This window comes from Dermacentor silvarum, chromosome 8 (genome assembly GCF_013339745.2).
Source record: "Dermacentor silvarum isolate Dsil-2018 chromosome 8, BIME_Dsil_1.4, whole genome shotgun sequence".
NCBI lineage: Eukaryota > Metazoa > Arthropoda > Arachnida > Ixodida > Ixodidae > Dermacentor > Dermacentor silvarum.
Window position 1 is genome coordinate 164,629,875 of NC_051161.1, and position 22,854 is coordinate 164,652,728.

General features: G+C 50.3%; 1 protein-coding gene across 1 annotated transcript in view; it reads left to right on the plus strand.

Annotated features, from left to right (window-relative positions):
• The first annotated feature begins 15,815 nt into the window (after positions 1 to 15,815).
• The window catches only part of LOC125947762 (uncharacterized), a 13,349-nt gene continuing 6,310 nt past the window's right edge, over positions 15,816 to 22,854 (plus strand). Inside the window, exons 1-3 of the mRNA XM_049673037.1 lie at positions 15,816 to 16,003; positions 16,365 to 16,478; positions 16,675 to 17,407. Of these exons, the coding sequence (XP_049528994.1) occupies positions 15,816 to 16,003; positions 16,365 to 16,478; positions 16,675 to 17,407 (1,035 nt within the window). The remainder of the gene's footprint in view (positions 16,004 to 16,364; positions 16,479 to 16,674; positions 17,408 to 22,854) is intronic.

The window sequence follows — 22,854 nt, forward strand, 5'->3', positions numbered from 1 at the left end:
TTGTGCAGAGGGTTTCCTTCCTCCATGGCATAGGGCGCTCGTCGGCGCGCAGTCGGGGAACGTCGTTCGTCGGCGCGCATAGCATGGCATTTTCAGCGCAGCTTAAGAAACTAGGGTCTTTAGAGTTACGTATCTATGTATTTTCTATTAAAGGAACACACCTCCTAATACTTACCTAGTGATGTTGCGCCTCAGATATGCGTAATATTTACTTTGTGATCGATAACGTTCACAAGCATGAACAGCCGTACCAGTTTAAGTAGTGTGGGCGGTAAGCAGGTGGTCCAACTTTGGCCGGGTGGCTGAATCGGGTGACAGACAGACAAACAGACAGACAGACCAAATTTTCAGCGTTTAAGTTCCCCAAGAAAGACTATCGTCTTTAAAATTCTGAGCCATTCGAGTCTGCGAGGTGGATGACCAACGGAGCTGTATGTGAGCTCTACACACGACCCATGACGCGTTGTGGGCACACTGATGCTTGTGTAACATTGAAACGCCACAAACCAGTTTCCGTCTGGCCGAGGCACGCCTATGTTGAGATCACGCACAATTACGATGGGAGAGGAGTCGGTAGGGGTGATCCAACGAAAGGTGCGTACGCTTGGCGTTTGGGGCACGATCTTCGTCTTTATTAGGTGTCGCCCGCATTCGCCACGCACATTCGCGCTTCCGTTCACGACGGTGTTCTTCGTCCCGTTCTTCCCGCTCCCGCGCAACACTCAGAGAAGACGGCCCGGCCTCGCTCTCATCCTTCTTCCCTGTTAGAGGGCTTCGAAAGCCCTCACTCTAGAATAGGCACGTCGACGATGAGCCCTTTCCTCAGGGCGTTCGCGGCGGCGTTGCTCAAACGCGTTAGGACACGTCGTCAGTTGCTCATGAATGGCTCATACCCCCGTAAACGCGCCCTCCCCATTACGGGACGAAGCATCCTGGCCAGACTAGGCCAAGGCACGAACACTACTGACAACGAAGTGAAGAGACATCACGCCCTCCCGAAAAGGGCCCTCCGCCGACTGGTGGTGGCACCCCTACCAAAGAACATGCACCCGGAGCACAGCCAAGGCCGAAGAGACGCACGAGCCAAGGCCCTCACTGAAGCGCATGCCAACGATAACGGCGCCATATACGTGGACGCCGCTAAATACAAAGACAAAGAAGACACATACGTGGCCGTAGCAATACGCGCCACAACGGGCGAAATCTACAGTGCTTGCAGCGTCCGTGCGAAGCAAGCGCACCAGGCGGAAGAAGCCGCCATTGCGCTGGCCCTCGTCGACAACAAGTGTACAACGATCCTGAGCGACTCGCGCACAGTGGTTCGGAACTACGGCAGAAATAATGTGTGTGCCAGTGCGGTGCGCGTTGTGAAGTGCAGTGACAGACAGTGCACTGACGGACTGCGGACTCGTCTCCGATGGTTCCCGGCGCATCAAGGCTGCTACTTCGGGAGCACCTCCCCAAACCGCAATGAGACGGCGAACGCCGCTGCGCGAGGTCTTACTCGCCGCGTGGTGGCACCAGCGTCACTCGTCTTAGCGGAGGGAGTAGCCACCGACGATAAAGACGACGAAGAAGAAGCCGAACTGGTAACGAGCTACGCGGACGTGCTGGAATGGTACCGGAGCGCACGTCGCTCCATGCCGGACCCACAACCGCAGCTCACCAGAGAACAGGCGGTACTCTACAGACAGCTGCAAACGAACTCGGTGCTCACGCCTGCGCTCGCGCGCTTCATATGCCCCGACGTCTACGAGAGTGCAAAGTGTAGTGTGTGTAACAGTGCGACCGCCACGCTAACTCACGTGTTGTGGGATTGTAAAGTGAATCCAGAAGAGGCAACGGCCTACCCAGGCAGACTGCCAACGGACATTGCCAGTGCCGTAACGGCTCAGGACTCAGAGCAACAACTACAGGCGGTCCAGCGGATCGAGACAGCTCTCGCTCGCCAAACGCGCAGGGACGCACCCGACGGGACCCAGGGGCGACAGCCTCGTGGAGAACGTTGGATCCCCCGGCGTAAGCGTCGAGACGCAACTTGATGACTGCACATATATAGTCGGGTAGCAAGAGGGCCCTGCGTGGCACCCTGCTACCTCCGCCGCTGCTTTAATAAAGTTAATTTCTCTCTCTCTCTCAACCCATTACGACGACAGAAGAGAAGTGAAAATCTACGCTGGAATTATTACCGGCACCGCAGCCACCCGTCAAAGCAGACGGAGACGAACGCTGGAGCAGGATGAGAGCGAGCGCGGCGCTCCTCTTAACCAGGCGCGCGGCGAGTCACGTGCCCAGGTGGCGACCCAGCTGCAGAGAGCGCATGCGCCAAGCCCGTGGCGGCGGCGGAGCTCGGCGTGACGAGTCATGTGATACGTTACCAAATCCACGGTGCAGCTGCGGTGAAACGAAGGTCAAATTGCCGGCGACGGCTGAACACGGCTCAACTAGGTTAGTAAAGATTTAGATATAGAATGCCCATAGTCACGTGATAGGCAATCGGTGGTTCCATCAAGGAAGAAAAAATTGTTGCAGTTTCACCCGAAAGGCGAAGCATCAATTGCGCTAGCAAGTTAGTACTGAGCTATACGGAGTAAGGATAGTAGTTTTATCAGCTGTATAAACTTGGACATATGCAGCAGCGCCCAACGTTACTAGCACCAGCAAAGCGCAGAACTGTTGTCGACGTCGTCGGCGTTTTGCCCGCGTTCGCACCGAACTCGCGCGGCGTTGGTGACTGTTGCGAATGCCTCTGGGGGCGGCTCGGAGGTTTTCGACGAGATCAGAACGGGACACTCGTCGAGCAGCGCGGAAGTCTTTACCACCTTCTCGCCACGCAACGTTTTCATATAAATAGGCATTTGGTGCCGCATCTAAATGTCGCCTCCCCTCCCTCCCGTCCCCACATGGCCTTTCGCGCGACGGAGGAAGTCGTGTTTGCTCTATATATACGATGATTATAAAAGAGGAAAGAGACGCTTAATTCTGCATCCCTTCAGGGAGCATGGCGCAGAACGGGCGTTTGCTCTCAGCCGTGCGTTCGCTCCCCGTGAAAGCGCGCGTCCCTCGAGCCCTTTCCCTCGCACATACAGCATACGGCGCGCGGCAACGATTTCATCGCCGTTGACGTCATACGGAACCTCACGGCGACGGCGCCGACGCCGACGGCGTAAATCCGCTTTGGAGATTCCATATATTTGCTATCGCAATGGAAACTGAGGAGAGGCCCTACCCCTCCGCTAGGAGAAAAGTGTGGAGGGAATTACGTAGTCATGGTGACGTAGTCACGGTATTTTACTTTATTTTTTCAGGATTTTCGCGGTGTAGCGGCCATGTCGTGGCACAATAGCGGCTTCGTTATGGGGTGTGCTCTCACACCTGTTGCGCCGTGGGTTTCGTACCATGGCAAAGGCGTCCTGTGGGCAGGTTTGCGTTAGTCTCTGTGTTTCGTCCCGCTGTTTTATCTGGACCGTGCTCTCCCGGATGTTCCTGTGGCCAGGTGGGACTGAAGGAACTCAAACGCGTGAGATGAATGCGCATGCAACGCTGTGCGCTATGTTCCGCACCACGGTAATGGCCACGGACTAAGAACTATCTACGGGAATTTTCGCCCTCTTCGGCGAAATCATACTAACGTGCCATTGTAGACCGAAACCAATGTGTTTCAGAATCTGCCCAATGAACCTTGCAAGTCAGTGACAGCCGTGCAGTATTCCTGGTTTTGACGGCGGGCGATAATAAGTAACGATGATAACGTAGAACGTTATGCAAGAATGCATAATCTGGCCTTTAGAACTTTGTGTTCAGTAACAACTTGCTTTTGTACATATTAAAACACATGTTGCTCAACTGTTACTTACTTTCTTACTTTCTCGTAGTACTCGCGACAGCACGAGCTCTTTTGAGGAGAGCGCTTTAATCATGAACTTCTTTCACCATGGCGTCGACAACGGTAATGCAATGACACATCGCGATTAGATGTTTCGGTTTAGGATCGCTGCCGAGCACGTGCGCCCGAGCAGCCGGTTGCACGCAGCGCGGTGTGGTTTCGGGAGAAATGTAGACAAGAGAGGAGAATCTGCAACGACGAAGTCGCAGAGTAACGCCAACTTGCGGCGTCACTTGGCTTCACAAAAAGTCACGTCAGGGTCCCTCCTCAGTTTTTTTCCTTCCTCCATGTGCTTCGCCTTTCAGGCGAAACTGCGAGTTATTTCTCGCGTTACATGCACGTGAGCCGTCTTCACCGGCTCTGCAGGCGATAGTATACATGGACCCCCTCTTCGTGCGAAGCGCGATTAAAGCACGTGCAAAAGGCGAGCGTATAGAAAGAAGAGAGACTGCAAGCCTATAACATGAGTAGCAATTCGTGGCATCCATTAAGAAGTCCAGATAAAGAGCGTAATACGGGGAAGGGCACCAACAGCTCTCTGGTGGGCGTGGCTGAGAGTGTCTGGACACAGGGTGCATTGTCTTATGTGTTGAAGGCATCGTCTTGCGTTGTCAACGTCTGCGCACCCCGTGTGGTGCATCTCGGCAAGTAGAGTTGAGGCGTGTTGGCCGGTTCTTGGCGCATGCTGAGAGTTGAGGCCGTAGAACTAAAGACGCTGAAGGAGGTGTCGTCGAACGGCTTGCAACGGTTTCAATGGCCGTGAACTGCGAGTGTCGCTGTGCCATGTTGCCCTTGCTGATTCATGCCGCGTCAATATTTCAGTTGCTGGTACGGTTCTGCAGGGTGACGACCAGGAAGACCTTGGTCTCGAGATGGCGTGCTCAGTACGGCTACTGCTCGTTTGTTGCGCAATTTGGCAGGGCTTTGGTCAGAGGGGCTGTCGAAGGCAGATGCTGTCATCGTTGGTAGTATTGGGGTTACGCAATCCGAGAAAGATGAACCAGGTAGCACTGGCAGCATATGTTGTGAGCGAAGCCCAGCCACAGGGATGCCATAGTGCGAAATCCCGACCTGCCGCCGACTGCGAACCGTCTGGCAGCTCACTACATGCGTGGAGAGAGCGCAAGTGTTGGTCACTCACGATGTTGACGTAGAAGTGACACTCGAGCGGAGGAAACGAGATGACAGAGCTGCTGCTGCAAAAATAATTTACAGTCTCGTTAGCATACGTCACAGAGGGTGAAGGCGAAAGCCTGCGCACCCATGAGACATTTATTAAATTACTTGACATTCTCAATCGAATGCGTGTCACCTCCAACAGATTTTGGATTCAATTCCCACCAAAGGTCGAGGGTTAGAGTGCCTTAATTAACTCTATCTTTAAAAAAATGTCACAGTTTCGCCGTAAGGGCGAAGCAATGAATGCGATAGCAACACAGCAATGTCATACGAAGTAAGGTGAGCGGCTTTGGTAGCAATATGAATTGTAGTAAACATGAGCTGATTAAGTAAGCAGGTGTGCTGCGGTGTAAGTAGACCGACATGAAGAGTGACTCGATGACCACGAGAAGGCGCGTGTGAAACTGTGGTGTTGATGAGAAGCGCTTCCCGTGGGCAGCGCGTGCGAAGGGACACACCTGTAGCGATGCACTGCCGATCCGGGCAGCATTACATGTGTAGCGTGCGTTGGAAAATGTGGCCCGACCATTACTAACTGAATGAACAAGCGTGGTGTGAGCACGCACAAGCAAACATGAATAGATCACACTGAATGTCTGCAGACAACGACTGTCAAAAAGCTGGCAGCAAGCCCATACGCTGCAGCGGGTGAAGGTACGTGCGGTCTATCGCTTCAACGGAAACTGAGCGGTGAATTCACAGCGCATACAAAGGCCAGAGCCGTGTGGAGATAAGAGACGGTGCGAGCGAGCGACGAGCGCGGTTGTTGGCAGAGTAGAAGTGAACCCCCCCCCCCTCCCCCGCTCCCTCCGGCGCTGGGTTCCCGCTTCCTTGCTTGCGCGTGGGAGATTCAGTGGAAAGTTCTCCTTGCGCCCGGTTGCAAGATAGGCCTTTGGTGCCGCAGCGCAGCGTCGCCCCGCCTCCCTCCCTCCCATACCCCAACAGCCTTTCGCGCACCGGTCACGTTTGCTTTCCGCCCTGCGTTCGCTCTCCGTGATAGCGCGCGTCCCCCGCACGCTTCCGCTCGGGCATACGGCGCGCGGCGAAGATTTCATCTATACGGAACCTCACGGCAATGGCGACGCCGACGGCAGAAATCCGGTTGAAGTGTCCATATAATTGCTATCGCAATAATATTTTGGCCTAATTAATGCCATAGGCTGTGGCTTCGACTCCCACGAGGAATTGATTTCGTTTCAGATGCATGTGAGAAATCCGCTTGCCCGTAATTTGACACGACAACTTCACAATGTAAGTTGTATTCCAACTTGGAGATATGGCCGGTTCACTTAACACACCATCGGTGGTGCACAAGCGCCTAGCGCTAAAAGTAGCCTCAACATTGTTGAGGAACCGCTTCGCGTCCCTGAAAAAGGAGCGGGCCAAAAGAATCAAAGACGCGATCGCGAAAAGGCGAAATCGACTCGAGACGTCCGGAAAGGATGATGCAGAAGCCAAGTAAGAAGCACAAGAAGAATACCGGGGGGAAAACCACCGTAATTTACCAATAACATGAGCGGTAACATGAGCGGTGCAGCGGCCCGCGGCCTCCTAGAGCACATCAACGAAGCCTGGGGGAACTCGCGGTTGCCGGAGGAATAGAACGACCCCGAGGTCCGCTCCATTCCAAAGCCCGGCAAGGCCCTCACGATAGACAACATGTGGCCCATCTCCTCACGTCCCGCGTGGGGAAGGTGATGGAGCGCATGGTCCTTCGCCGGCTGCAGAAGCACCTCGAAGAAACGGATCAGATGCCGGAGACGATGTACGGCTTCAGGCAACATCTCAGCACCCAAGACGTGATGATCCAACTCCACGAACTGGTCGTCAAGCTGGCAACGAGGCTCGCGCCGCGCGGGATACTCGCCTTCGACCTGAATGGAGCGTTGGACAACGTGTCCCATGCGAGCTTGTTACAAAGTCTGAACAAGACCAGGTGTGGCCAAAAGACAATCGGCTGCGTGAAAGATTTTTTGTCAAACCGAACAGCGACCATCAGGATAGGTGAGGAGAAGTAGGATCCTGTCGAGTTCGGCGATAGGGACAGCCCTCAGGGATCGGTCTTGTCGGCCCTGCTCATCAATCTGGCCCTCCTGCCCCTGCCCGATCTACTCAAGCAAATCTAAGGCGTGGACCACGCGTTCTACGCCGACGACATTACGATGTGGACGGCCTGAGCCGGGTCCGATGCCTGGATGGAGGAAACCTTGCAGCGGGCGGCAAAAACTGTGCACGAGTACGCCTAGTCATGCGGACTGACCTGCGCTCCCCAGAAATCGGAGCTGCTCATGTTCCAACCGGGAAAATCAAAGAAGAAGCTGCCGCCGACCATGATCATCACCATCGACAGATCGGCCATCAAGCACACAGCAGATTAGGATTCTTGGCCTACTGCTTCAGAGCGACGGGAAGGCACACGCCGCCGTCACAAACATCAAGACTACAGCCGAAGAGATATTTAGTATGCTTCGAAGGGTGTCCAACAGAAACCGAGGCCTTCAAGAGAATGCCATGCGCTTGGTACGCGCGTTCATCATGTCGCGGGTTACCTACTCATTTCATTTTCATTTGATTTCATTTTATTGTTTCCGACACAATACAGGTCAGGGGAAGGTACGGCTAAAGGCAGAAGAGACTGCCTGACAATGGCCCTACCACCCATGCATAGTTTAACAATGACATGAACATTCTACCAGAAATTAAACAGTAGATAGCTGAAACATTTTACGGGAAATAAACTTTGGTACAGCAAAAAATAGCGATAGTTAGTAAAAGACACAATTTTTTATACATCGTTATAACCTGGCGCTTGAGGTCATAGATATTTTATGGAGGTGTACAGGACAACAGAAAGGATTTAACAATATTTTAAAACTCCGCCCCGTATCTCCAGCTTACGAAGGCTAATAGGAACACGATGCTTCGTAAGGCAACGAAACAAGCACTAGGCATGCCCATATACTCGTCCACGCAAAGACTGCTAGATTGGGCGCCCACAACACGGTGGAGGAGCTCATCGAAGCCCAACTTTCTCATCAGATAATCCGGCTCAGTCACACGGAATACGGACGAGCCGTCCTACGCAAAATAGGATGGCAGATCGAGCCAGTACCTATCAAGGCGGCTCTTCCGGAAGACTGGAAGACGACCATTCAGACCAAACCTCTTCCTCGGAACATGACGCCGAGCAAGGACGACGAGAGGCGCACCGTGCGGGCCAAAGCCATGGCCCGGAAGCTGGAAGAGAACCTCAGGGTCCTCCACGCGGACGCCTCGCTCCGAAAACACAGTGACCGAGCAGCGGTGGTGGTTACGTCAAAAGACAAGCTCATCGTCAGCGCGTCTCTGAAGACAACAGACCCCGCAGTTGCCGAAGAAACGGCCGTGGTCCTCACACTCGCACAGCCGAGCGTGGACACCATGGTCACCGACTCAAAGACAGGCTACGGAAGCTTCCGCAGGGGGGTAATCTCCTCCGCGGCCCGCGTCATTCTATCCAAGTGCAAGCCTCCGGGAAGAGCCATAGAGCTCGTGTGGGTCCCGCCTCACTCGCAGGTAGCAGGCAACACCATCGCCGACTACCATGCCCGAGAAATGTCAATCCGGGCAGAGCACGAGCCGGAAGAGCTACCGCACCCGGTGAGCAGCTTTCGGGACATTACCCGGATGTACCAAGAGGAAAGGCGCTGACTGCCAGAAACGCTCCCCAAACTCACCAGGCAACAACAGACCATCCTGCGTCCAGCGCAGGCGGGATCGCTTGCGCATCCCGTACTGATGAACCGCATGTACCCGGCGGAACATGATACGCACTGTCCTGTTTTCAAAAAGGAAAATAGCACCCTGTCGCAGATTTTTGACGAGTGCACAGAACTCAAGACCCCCCCCCCCTTCTCCCCTTCCCGCGAGCACCCCCAATCTCCAAACCCTTGAGCGATGGGAGACCTTGTTATCCAGCCCCGCCCTACCAATTCAGCTCGCACTGACGGACAGGGACCAGGGGCTGCTGGGAACATATGGGTCCCGTAACTAGGGAACCACCCCGTCGGGTGCCTGTGTGCACCACCAATATATTTTGGGCCCAATAAAAGTTTATTGATCATCATCGCCCGTATAAACAAGTTAGTTGGCTTAGAAAAAAATTTGGAACCAATTTCTTCAGTACCGCACGCCGCGTTTTCAAGGGTACCGTCTGATGAGGCCTTATCTTTCAGCTTAAAACTCCGGTAGTCCACGAAAGGTGTGGGCATAGAACGGAAGGTTCGCCTGCTGCTGCTGCTGGCGGAGAAATCTCGAATGATCAGGGTTTTGGTGCTTGCTGATGGCATCGTGAAGATTGTGCTTGGGGCGTCGCCGTGCCATCGAGTGTGAAATCTGCGCCTAGTGGAGCCGTTGGGAGAGCCTTTGAATAGGTGATGAGTGAGGGGCCTCCAACGGAAAGCGGATAGCTTGCGGGAACGTCCAAGGAAGGAGAGCGGCGGGCCGTCTATAGCGGAAAGCGCTTGCGTTTGGCCAAGTAAATTCGTTGGAAAGAGTCGTCGCGCAGCTACCTTTGAGAGCGACGAGACTCGCAAACCGAACACAGCGTTGATGCCGAGGCAGGTGCGTGCTGATGATCGGCACGGTTGGACGCAAGATATATGGAACGACAAGACGCCGAATGACGCAACGGTTCAAATGGCAAGAGTTGTTATGACTGAGCGCTCGAGGTGGCGTAGTCAGCAAGGACGGCTGCCTGAACGTCCTTGTAGAAGTCAGAGCCAGGGGTGGCAGCCGCAGTTTGAAACGCACCCGGATCCTGGAACCGTGCTGATACAGAAGTGGCTGTCCAGCTAGATGAACCAGGTGTCCGGCATGTCGATGTAGAATTCCCAGACACCCTACAGCCACGGGACGTCTGCCAGACCACGTGAAGCCACGCCACTCTCGCCTTGGTAGTGTCGCTTCGTTGAGGCTGGCATGGCTGGGCTCAGTCATCCGGTGTCACCAAATTATGGGAGACGGCGAGAAGAGGTATAGCCGCCGTGGCCACAGATTATTTAGACCGGCCAGCCATGGTGCCAAAGGATTTTGGGAGTGGCAGATACCGCAGCCACTCAGGACGATAGCGCTAGCGTGTTCTTTCTCTCGCGCTTCATGCACGTGAGCCGTCATCACCGACTCTGGAGGCGATAGTCGTGCCGCTACAGGTGTCTTGATCTTCTCGATAAAAGCACGAAGCAACGTCCACTTCACAGGGAATGTGCACTGCGTCGACGGCTATGAGGAAACAACGCAATGAGGACCCTTCACAGGTCAGCAGCACTGAATATGTGAACTAAATGTTGCAGTTACCTTTACAGACCGCCCTTCTACCCGCCGTAGTTTCTTAGTGACTCTGGTGTAGGGTTGCAAAGCACGAGGTCGTGCAATCAAATCCCGGTCACAGCGGCCGCATTTCGATGGGGTACGAAATTCGAAAACGCCCGTGTACTTAGATTTAGGTGCATGTTGAAGAACCCCAGGCGGTCCAAATTATTCTGGAGTATCACACTACGACGTGCCTCATAATGAGATCGTGGTTTGGGCCCGTAAAAGAAGACCACCCTTCTGCCTGTGGGACAATCTATCCTTTCTCCGTTGACCAGGGCAGCACGCGCCAAGCAAAGAGCATCGCCTGTGCCATTGGAGATAACACGTATCTATCTGCGCGAGAACAATCACGAAGCAACATCCACTTCCCAAGGAATGTGCAGGGCGCCGACGGCCTAAAGGAACCAGCGCAACGAGGACTATTCACAGCTCAGCAACAATGCAGATCTGAAAAGCGGAATCTTGCGCTTGCGTTTACAGTGCATGCATTATTCGGCCTGTAGAATGATTTATGCGTTGCAGGTCAACCATAGGTTCACGCGTCAAGGCCACGGCATCGCATGAACCATCCGTGATCATAAGTGTCTGAACCCGCGTGAAAAAACCACGAAGTTGACGCCCACTTCACAAGGAATGCGAAGAGCGCGGAAGGCTTAAAAGAACCAGTGCAATGAGTACTTTCGGAGTTCGGCAGCAGTGCGGATCTGAACAACTAAATCTTGGGCTTGCACCTACAGGCAGCTGTTTGGCTATGAAATTATCTATGGCTGTTCGGTGGACCACGGGCGCCCGCGACTACCAACAATCATGCCTGTACAATCGGTGATCCTAAATGTCTTCGTATGTGGGATGAAACCACGAAGAACACCCACTTCACAGGGAATGGGCAGGGCGTCGACGGCTTAGAAGCAGCGCAGTGAGGATCTTTCGCAGGTGGCAGCAGTGAATCTTTCAATTGCTTTTAGAGCCCTCTCTTTGGGCTGTGAAACAATCGATACTTGCTTTGTGGAACACACTTGCACGCGGAAAGTAAAGAGCATGACTTGTGCCATTAGTGGTCATACGGGCCTTTATCTGTGCAAGAAAACAAATAAGCACCGCCCACTTCACAAAGAATTAGCAGGGCGCCGATGACTCTAATGAAATAACGCAATGAGGATCCTTAACAGGTCGACGGCAGTGCAGATCTGAAAAACTATATTTTGTGCTTTAGTTTATAGCCATCCTGTTCGGCCTGTGGAACAGCGTATCGCTACCTGGGGACCGTGGTGCACGACCACAGCATAGCCTCCACCACTGGTGATCATACGTGTATATCTGCGCAAGAGGAAAAAAAATCACCGACGATTACCATACTCCCTAATGCGAAATTTGAGTGCAGCTCATACGCGTTTTCATTTCGCGATATAATGGCTCACTCAGATAATCTGTCGCGTTCGGCAAGTTGCAAAGGGAGCGAAGTGTGGCGCGATTACCTCACTTATCCAGACATCGTGTGAGGCAACGCGTGGGTGACTCGTGTGCGCAATTAACAGTAGCAGACCTCCACTCATGCAGCGCTTTGTTTGCATATCTGGTATCGGTAGACGCGCTCGCCTCATGCTTTATCGTTGCCGTCATCGGTTAACAGACGACACGCGCAACTCTGGCGCCATCTCATAGCCATTGTCGCCGCAGAGCTCCCCTTGCGTGGCACTTTGCTTTTCTTTTCTCTCTTTCGCCACAGCCTCCTCCTCAACTTTCCGCCTTATGGCTTCGCTGCACGCTCCTCCTTTCGCGCTCTTCGCCATCGCCGTCTTTCATTCCGAGCCGAGCTCCCCGTTCGTTTTCTCTTTCATCCTTCACTGTGCTCGTTTGCTCGGTTACGCCGAGGACGCCGACGCCGATGCTCGTCGTAGGAACGGTTAAGAGTCATGCTCTAAAATCATGAAGCAACATCCACTTCACAAGGAATGTGCAGGGCGCCGACGGTCTTCTAGATCCTTCACATGTAGGCAGCAGAGAAGATCGAAACAATTGAATTTTATGCTTTTGTGTTTACAGCCCGCTTTTCAGCCTGTGTAATAATATATTGCTTTCCGGGTGACCACGGGTTCACGGGACAAGGCCAGGGCATCGCGTGTGTTCACCTGTGCAAGAAAACACCGAAGCGACGCGCACTTCACAAGGAATGCGTAGAGCGCGGACGGACTAAATTAACCAGATCAATGAGAACCTTCACAGGTCGACAGCAGTCCAGATCTGAACAACTCGATCTTGCCCTTGCATTTACAGGCGGCTGTTTGCTTGTGGAACCATCTGTCGCTGCTCGATGGACCACGGGCGCCCGCGAATACCACAAATAAAGCCGGCGCCTCCACTTATCCAATATGTCTTCCTGTGTGGTATACAATAACGAAGCAACACCCACTTCACATCAAAGGGCAGGGTGCCGATGGCTTGAAAGAGCTATCGCAGTGATGGTCTATCAGGCATTGGCAGCAGTGAATGCCTGAACAACTCCATCTTGGGCTTGATTTTACAGACAACTGTTGGCCTACGGAACGATCTAACACTGCTTGGTGGACGATGAGTGCACCTGTGAACCCCAGGTCGCAGCTTGCACCCTCGGTGATCCTACATGACTTCATCGATAGAAGAAAATCATGAAGCAAGACTCACTTATCAAGCATGCAGATTAGATGATTAACAATTCTAAGCCGCTGAAAAGAGGTCACCTGTGAAAGTTAAACAAGTATACGTGTCGATGTATTCACACGTATACTTGTTTATCCTTCTCGGGTGACCGCTTTTCACCGGCTAAAGGCCACGTCCGCCGTAGCGCTGACGCGCGTGCGCGTTCGGCACGCGACGCCACGCCAGCGAAAGCCCTCTATATAGTCTGGCGCGAGGAGCGGCGACCGTGGGCGCGGCCGACGCATCCGTCGGCGAGATGCGACATGCTGTATTCCGCGCCGTCGTTGTCCCTCAGAATGCACTGCGTCCAAGGTAGCGAAGCTGCCATAGAAGCCGATACGTCCTGCGATGGCGGCTTGATAATGATGACGTTGATTTAATGGCAACCCCTTTGAAACGGGGCGGCGTAAAATAGACATCGAGCCTGCTTGATCTATTCAGGTATGCTATACGAGAGTGTCACTCGATGCACGAGCATCGACTGCCACTCTTGTTTCTTGCGCAGCACTTCTGGTTCACCTCCTGAGACGACCGGGCACACAATTCAAAATAAATCAGAAAACTAAAAGAAATAGTACCGTACAAAATTTATGGGTTTCATTATTTCTATAATTTCAGAACAAGTTTAGTCACAAGTTACTAACGTGTCTGGTATAATTAGAATTAATTAGAAATCACTGTTTGCCACACTCCAAGCACAGAATTCCAGACTTTTAGAGACCCGCTACGTGAGCACGACTTCGGCGAAATTCCGGGAAACCGAAAGTAGAAAGCCGACCTAATGACGTCACTAAAGACGTCGCAAGCAAAAAGGTGGCATGATATCTAAGTGGCTAATTAATGGAAAACAGTTGACTGGTAGACTGAACATCTGCCTAGCAGAGCGGATGTGACGGCACTCCGTCCTCTCGCTTCTGCTCTCCCGGCGTGCACCTGCTCGCTCGGTCACTTGCTCCCAACAGCTGCGCGCGCGCTCGTTACATGATCTGATGTCAGCACCAGAGAGGGAGAGGAGAGTAAGGTGTTCTTCGTGCGTCGGTCGCACATTGCATATACGGAGTACACAACAATACAAATGAAACGTAAATAAGTCAGAATATTCGCCATAACATCGCATCACAATCTAACCTGGATACTTCTTTCTGGGGTTTTACGTGCCAAAACTAGTTCCCATTATGAGGCACGCCGTAGTGGTGAGCTCCGGATTAATTTTGACCACATGGGGCTCTTTAACGTACCCTACAAAGTGAACGTACGTTTTTGCATTTCGCTTCCATCTAAATGCGGCTGCCACGGCCGGGATTCGATCCCGCTATCTCGTGCTCAGCAGCGCAACGCCTGAGTGGACTGAGCGGGTAAAAAAAAACCCGGAATACACCCATCTCTATTCATAGACGTAATGATACAACGGCACATATTACATAAGCGAGCATTGAGTGTTTTGCATGAATTGAGAGCAATGGGTTCACCCAGCTTTTTAACTATGGACTATATCCATGTGTCCTTAGTACCAACACACATCTGTTATTTTCGTGTTAAGATATATCCAGTGTTGCCAGGTTTGGCTATTTATAGCCAAATTGGGCTACCGAAAAAAAAATTTTGGCATCGACATCGACGAGTTGGCTATGTGGCTATATTTGGGCTACTGAAAATCTGCCACTTGGCTTTGTTTGGGCTATAAGGGGCGCCCTAATCAAAGCTGTGATCGAGTAGAAACAAATCTCGAAGGCTATGTTTTAGCTGACTGAGCCGGCAGCGCACCTGTGCGTGTGTGCGTGCGCGAAATGCCATCCGCCCCCTCTCCCCCTTCATTCTCTGCGCCGTTGTGTGAACCAGTGGCTTTGATCTTTGATTTACTTCGCTATGCTCAGAGAGCAAAAAAAAGTAGGGTCGGGCGATCGGGGGGACCACATCAAAGAAGAACGGGTAGATGACGCGCTCCAGCGTGTTCACGGCCATGGCTTCTTGGTGAACTATCGCGCCGAGCACAGCTTTCAACCTGCTTCACGTTTCTCACGCTAAGCTTTACGGCCATTTTCTTTTTCCTGCGAGATGAGTTTTTGTTTGCGCTTGCATTAGAGGTTAATTTCCGTAGGTTAGACTTAAGACCGAATCGTCCTCGGAGAGAAGAATCGAACCATGGGGAAGTGGGCCAAGTATGCGAGAAAGTATAAAAAAAGAATAGGAGCAAGACCCCGAGCCCAAAGTGGATCCTGGTGCGTTTACTTATAGATGGCTTGCCCGTAACGTGACAGAGGCAGGTACTTATTGTGCTAATATCGAAACAAGTTCGCCGCGATGCCATTAGTGCGCCACGTCACATGAACATCGCCCAGTGTGTTAGCTTAGCAGGTGATGTGTCGCGCTGCTGGCTCGAGGAAGGGGGTTGGATCCTCGGCCACGGCGGCCGCATTTCGATCGAGGCTATAAAGGCCAAGATATAGTCCGGCGTTTTCGGCGCGCCAGGCCGCGGCAGGCGAAGTCGGATACGCTACGCCAGCCACGCCAGCCTGTGCAAAATTTGCCTCCTCTACAGTTCAGCGCGCGCAACGCGCGCTGCTAGCGCCATCTCTGTGCCTGGGAGCGCTACATCACGGCCGCGCGATCAGCTGTTTCCATGGCGCATGCGCATTCTCGCTTTGTGACAGAATGTGCCCGCGCCGTCCGAGTTTGCGCGCGCTTTTTCTCGCTCTGTGTGCTGTTTGACTGCATTTACGGCATGACGTTAACTCGCCCTCACAGCCAGAATATCGCACTCATATTGCTAGTGCGTCGGCTACGCAAAAAACGGAAGCGGACCATGTACATACGAGAGCTTTTTGACAAGCGCCCTCAACTCGGCGACTACCACCAGCTGGTGCAGGAGCTCCGCCAAGTGGACCCTGAGTACCACTTTAAGTATTTCAGGTAAGGGATAATACTGTTTGTTTAACACCTGCCTCTGCATTATCCGCGATGGGCCTTTCTTTGTGACCTGCATGTGTGTTGAAAAGTGTCATTGTTATAACACGGGAAACGCTAAAAAAATCGTGTCGGCAGGTTTGCACATGGCTCCGATGCGTTCTGCTCCCGGTCGTGGGGGCCGCATTTCGGTGGTGGCGAAATAAAAAAACGCCCACGTAGATTGCGTTTTAATGCATGTGCTGTAATGCATATGCTCGAAATTAATGCGGAGCCCTCTACTACGGCTACCATTATACCCCGCAGTGGAAGATTGGGGGCGATAAATGTAAACATTGTGACTCGCACAAAACACTTGCTTTCGCAGAATGACCAAGGCGAAGTTCGATCACCTGTTGAGCTTAGTGTACGAGAGAATACTGCATGCGCCTAACCACAGGAGACCGATACGCCCTGCGGAAAGGCTGGCAGTGACTTTAAGGTGAGTTCATTGTTCTGACGCCACCTGAGCATAGCAATTCCTATCTGTAATCTTTTTTTATTGCGCACTGTTCCCTTTTATTGAAGTTTTATAAATTTTAATGCATAAGGCGTTGAAGTGATTATTGTAACTAAACATTCGAGAAAGTTTTCATCACATATTTTGTGAACTTATTTTACTATTGGTGATTTTCCAGGTTTCTGGCAACAGGTGCCTCAATGCAAGACATCGCAATGAGCTACTGTATGCACGCTACAACGGTTGCTGGAATTTTAAAAGAAACGCTACCAGCGATATGGGACTGCCTATCGCCGCTCGTCCTGAAGCCCCCAGCAGGTGCTGATTGGGACAAAATTCACCGGGCATATAGCTCAAAGTGGAATTTTCCAAATGTAGTCGGAAGCATAGATGGCAAGCACTTTGCAATTCAGTGCCCTGATAACAGCGGGTCAGATTATTTCAACTATAAAGGCTTCTACTCCATTGTTCTGCTTGCCGTGGCTGATGCAGACTACCGGTTTACTCTTGTCGAAGTCGGGGCCCAAGGAAGGACTTCAGATGGTGCTTTCTTTAATGACAGCTCTATTAGAGAAGTTTTTGAGCATGGAAGTTTGGAGCTCCCTACAGCAGTCAATGGGTGGCCAGTTTTCATGGTAGGTGACGCAGCATTTCCGTTGCGCACATATCTAATGCGTCCGTACCCAGGAAGGCAGTTGGACGAAAGGAAAAGAATTTTTAATTATCGTCTATCAAGGGCGAGAAGGTGCGTGGAGAACGCATTTGGAATCCTCGTGTCGCGGTGGAGGGCTTTTCTAGGCACTGTCACGGGACAGCCTGAACTGCTCACTGACATGGTGAAGGCAGCAGTGTGCTTGCACAACTTCTTGATGGTTGATTCGGCGTACTGTCCTGCAGGCTATGGCGACACAGTGTGTGGCGAGGAAATACAGGATGGGTATTGGAGGCATGCCATCACACCGGTTGGAGCGACTGCAGTGTCTAGCAGTAATCGATCTTCTCCTACAGCCATGTCACTCAGAGATGACATTTCAAATTACTTCTTGTCTGCAGCAGGCTCTGTGCCATGGCAGGTTAAAGTGATTAGGCGGAACTGAGTGACTCCTGGATGTTTTCTGCACCTGTGCTATTGTTGTTTTGCCTCCATTTGGTATAAATCTTGCACGAGGCTGTCAACAGTTGCAATAATAGTATGTGACAACGTTAATTTGTATCTGTACTGTGTGCTTTCGTGATGTTTACTTTTATTGCTTTAGTGCTGCTAAATCACTTTTATATTCTGGCCGATCTTGTGTTCTTTTATGTTTTAGTGTACATTGCTGCTGTGTAAAGATATGTATCTAGTAATCCCAGCTGCTTGGTTTACTTGCTCAAACATATACAGTATCTTTAAAATAAATAAACTTCGAAGACAGTAGGCTTCATCTTTATTGATTTTTAAGCATTACAACAGTGGAATGACTGGTGGTGTGCACAGCACATGACAAGGCTTAGTTTTCATATATAGCATTAACGAAGTACTCGTAGCAAGTTTTCAGACAGGTAGGTAATCGTAAGCAATGGGTGATAAAATAGAAACTGCGAGTGCAAACAATCTAAATTGGGCTCATGCTGCACCACACTTTTCAAAACAAATCGACAAAATAACCTGACTAGGATAGGCTCCTCATTCCAAGGCCAAAAGAGCAATATACTGCCCTCATCGAAGAAAAAGGTTGGGCGTGCAGACACAGACACAAGAGAAAACGACAGATCAAACACCGTGTAAAGACATGTACGACGTTCAGTCGTTTTCTCTTCTCTTGTGCCTGTGTCTGCCCCGCCTCATCTTTTGCTGCGATGAATCTCTGATGACTAGCTCTACTTTTTGTCATTCTAAACATATTGCCCTCCTTTAGATCCAACATGACACTGCAGCCTTATACAGGAGAATACGAGCAAACTGCACACGAGAGTATGTAAAAATAATCTTAATCGTGTTCGTTCAGTACAAAACATGTAAAAAGGAAATGTATTAAAACCTTGACTAGAATAGCTTTGTCACTTGAAAACACAGACACATATATGTATTGCACTCTTTACAACATGCAGCCTTGCATATGAAAATGCAAGCAAAGTACACTTGCGAATATATAAAAGTGATCTGAATTGCGTTAGTTCCGTACAAAGCATGTGTAAAAAGACGTTACTAGAATATATTTGTCACTTCAAGGCACAATGAACATTGTACTATTTAAAATACCGCATGCGGCTGCAGCCAAGTGCAAGGAAAATAGCTACACCTGCACATATGAGCGTCAAAATGTATTGTGAATTACCCTAGCAGGTACACATGAGTAAAAATATGTTTAAAAATTGCTATCACAGATATATCACTTCAAGGCACATAGTACACTCTTTTAAATCCAACATGATGATGCAACCTTATCGTATAGTAAGAACACAAGCTGCACACACAAATAAGTAGTGTGATTCACTCACGCCAGTTCAGAACACAAATTTACAAAGGAAATGTACAAAAGACCTGCCTACAATGGCTCTGGTACTACCGAGCCAAACAAATATATTCCTTTGAAATGCAACACGCTGTTGCAACCAAGTGTAAGGAAAGTATGGATTGCACTTTGCTTTACTAGCACATGTGAGTATACAAAGGTACTTTCACCCTCTAGCTTAAGCTGCACAGTATATGCACAGATACTGCAAGTGAACTTTAAAAAAAATGTAATCTCATCCAGGCTGCCATCAAAGAAAACAACATATAGATTGATGGGATGAAAGCAGCATGGCTACGTTTCATAAAAAATGGGAAAGTAATCAATTATGCTACTCTAAAAATTGGTTTGAATGAAATCTGAAGGCACATGAACACTTGCTTAAATTTAGGGTAGAAATGCAAACGTCAATACAGCTGCAACTACGCTCTTGGTAAACAACAGCACTCTCGCGCTTCTTGATAATGCAACGGGATTAAAATTATGGTACAGTGCTTCTGCAGACTCATTGTATAAGAAAAAGAACTACGTACTGCTGTCCCGTTTTTTTAACATGAGTTAACAGGATCAATGAAGGTATAGCTGCTGCATATTTTTAAGAGATTAAATGTCAAACTCTGCAATTACCTCCATTAACCGTGCTTTGCACTTAGCTGCTACTTGCTTGCCAGCCTGTCCAATGTCAAACCGATAGAAAGGCCAAATGCCTCATTTTCTGTCATTTTTTCCTTTAGGTGGCTCAGAGCTGCTGGTCAAAATCATCATTCTTTTTGCGCTTTTTCTGAACACTTGAAGGCACTGTCCCAACACAAGTGCGTCGATCAGCCTGTAGAGAAACCAGTTCAACGCTGTACTGGTCCGCTTGGCCTGCTTGCTCCTGGTCGAAGCTGTCCTCGAGAGGCAACGGAGACACACTGGCGTTGCCGCACATGGTATTCAGCAGCTCTGCCGCCGTGCTGTCCTGGCTGTCGCTCCTTCTTGTGAAGCACGCACGTTCGATACGGTTCTAATAAGGAAAATTCGGGCCGAAAGGTAGAAACATTGTTGAATGTCGTGGTTTGGTCGCATTTCAACCATTTACTCTGAGCCACAGCGCAGGTATATATCTCCCCCACCCTTCATTTGAGGGCAGGTAAACTGGCGCGTCACAGACACTTCAAGGGACTGCAATATGATAGTCTTTTGACTCATACAAATGCATTGTGCTGGTATGGGTGGTTGCCATGAATGGCATGTCAATAGACTATCGTGTCATAGGAGCAGCTCAAAATATTCAGAAAGCTTTAGAAATATTTGCGAGCACGCTTGCCAAGAGTGTGCTTTCACAAAAGCAGACACTCGAATTCCAATGTTATCGACACGTAAGCAGCATAAAAAACATCTGAATGTCTAAAAGTCACATATCAATACAGTTCTTACATGATAATTTCATTGTTATAAAGGCCTTATTCTGACACAATAAAATTAAAGCTTACTGCGCGACACACGACCTCTAGATGAAGCAATGCAACTGTTTAACGGTTGTCAGAATATGACGCGTTCTAGCGCACGCAATAAAACAAAAATCCTGTCACTGCTCATTACCTCAGCCGTGTACTGATTGTGTCGAGACACGTAGAGATAGCCGTCGCGTTTCAGTAGTGTCGTTGACGATAAAATCAGCCACCTTCTTCAAAGCCGTAGGCCAGAATTCACAGATGTAAGTTATATAAATAGGGTTGGTTCCCTGTATTCTGTATCGCAAAAACATCAACGCGCCTCCCCCCCCCCCAAAAAAAAAATGTAGAAAAAAAGAAATTGAAGGACGAAATCGAGGGTCCCTTTAAATGCTCTATCATTCACAAGACGAAAAATAAACTACATATCGGGTAATTGGGATAAAATAACAGCCGGTAAACGGCAAATTTTTGTAAGTGAAAAAAAAAATCCGCGTAATTTTCTCAGAAATAAGCACCGAAAACTTCGACCTCTAGCTAAAAGGCTGCGAAAGGGCAATGGGTTCTTGATCGTAAGTAACATTCGCGCAGCGACCGAGAAATGTGGCAAAAGTACCCCAAAGTATTCACTAAAGTACTCACGGTCTCATACGCCCGCAGTCCTTGTAAAATTCCATTGCGGAGAGGAACTCCCACGTGCGCTTGGCTACATACCCGGACCCGCTCCTCTTCGTCTGGTCGATTAACTTTCTTTCTCGGTTGAAACGGTCTCGCAGCCTCTTCCATAATTTCAGGCACTGGTCAACTAACGCAGAAAAAAGGGCGACAAGAATTGGACAAGCTACACTGCGACAACTGTCCGCTATAACTAAAAATGAATGTGAAATGCAGCTTACCTGTGGCGAGACCGCACTGCTTTCGTATAGCTTCCCATGCGTTGTTTCCGCTCAGTGTCGCGGTAGTCCATTCGTTTCACATCATACACACATGGATGGCTGCGAATTCCTTCCAGCAGGCGTTCAATAAGTGCATCCTCACTTGCGCTGTCATCGTCCACGGACGTTGTGAAAACCACAGCCGCACTTTCACTGCGAGCGCCACAAGCCGCCATTTTGCCTTTCTGCCCGCTGCCCCTACAGCGCGCAGTGCATTCAGGTCTAGCGGCAGCCGCGTGAAATAGAACATGTTCTATCTCCGCGCGGCGGCGCCAAGCGCGCCCGGCGCAGCTGGGCACGCCGGCTACGCCGTGACGCCAGACTGTAGATGGTGCACTTTTGAGCGGCGTTGCTTAACGCGACGCGCGTGGCCGCGCGCGCGCGTTACGCCGGACTATATCTTGGCCTTAAATGTTGAAACACCCGTGTACTAGATTTATGTGCACGTTAAAGCACCCAAGTGTCAAAATTAAACCGGAGTCACCCACTGCTTCATGCCTCCCAATCATGTCGTGGTTTTGGCACGTAAAACCCCAGTAATTATTATTAATAGTATATCAACATGGTTTGCTTTTTGACAGTAACTGGTTTTCACAGGATTACCACTGTCATCATTTTGTCGTTTACCTTTGCTCGTTATGAGCCGTCGGAGCTTTTGCCATTTCGAGCGAGTTACGTTCGGGACGTGCTCGTCGCCGCAAACGACTGCGCGCTTCTTACATTTGTGTGCGGTTTTGCGCAGCAACCGTTTGAAGTTTCGCTTACACCGATTGAGACAGCGAGTGGCATCTGTTGTCTCTCACTTCTCTTTAACGCATGTTCTTGGCATGCTGGAGACCTAAGATGGCGATCAGGTTGATGGAAGAGGAAACTATGTAGAGTGTGTCCCAGGTAACCCGTTCAATCTAATTAACGAGAAAACAAGATAGGACGATAAAACAATAACGCGAGATATTATGGCGCGATACACTGGTTTCGGCTCATAAAAAAGAAGCCGTGGGTGCGTCACCGTCGCAGACCGCTGGACAGCTGAAGTTTTTCTACACCATAGGCGGATGTCACGTGAGAGCTCAATTATGCTGTCATTATTTTGTGTACCACGTGAGCTAAAAAGCTGAGTTCGTAGTTAGTATTACTGCATACAACTAAAAATAATAACTTACTACTATCGTCATATAATAAAGTCATTATGATTTCGTCTTCTGCAGCGATTCGCTTAAAGCGTGATGCCACCGTCACGGCGGCAATCACATTGGTTACAACGGGTTGTTCAAAAAAAGGATTGCGTTGTTGAATGTGAAAATTTATATAGAAATAAAACTGCAAATAAAAACGGCTATATTTGGCTACGAAATATTTGACTATTTTTGTGTTTCGCTACATTTGGGCTACCAATTCTTTAACTTTGGGCTACGCGCCTCGTCCGACCTGGCAACACTGGATATAGCCGGCCGCGGCGGCCGCTTTCTATGGGGCGAAAAGCAAAACGCCG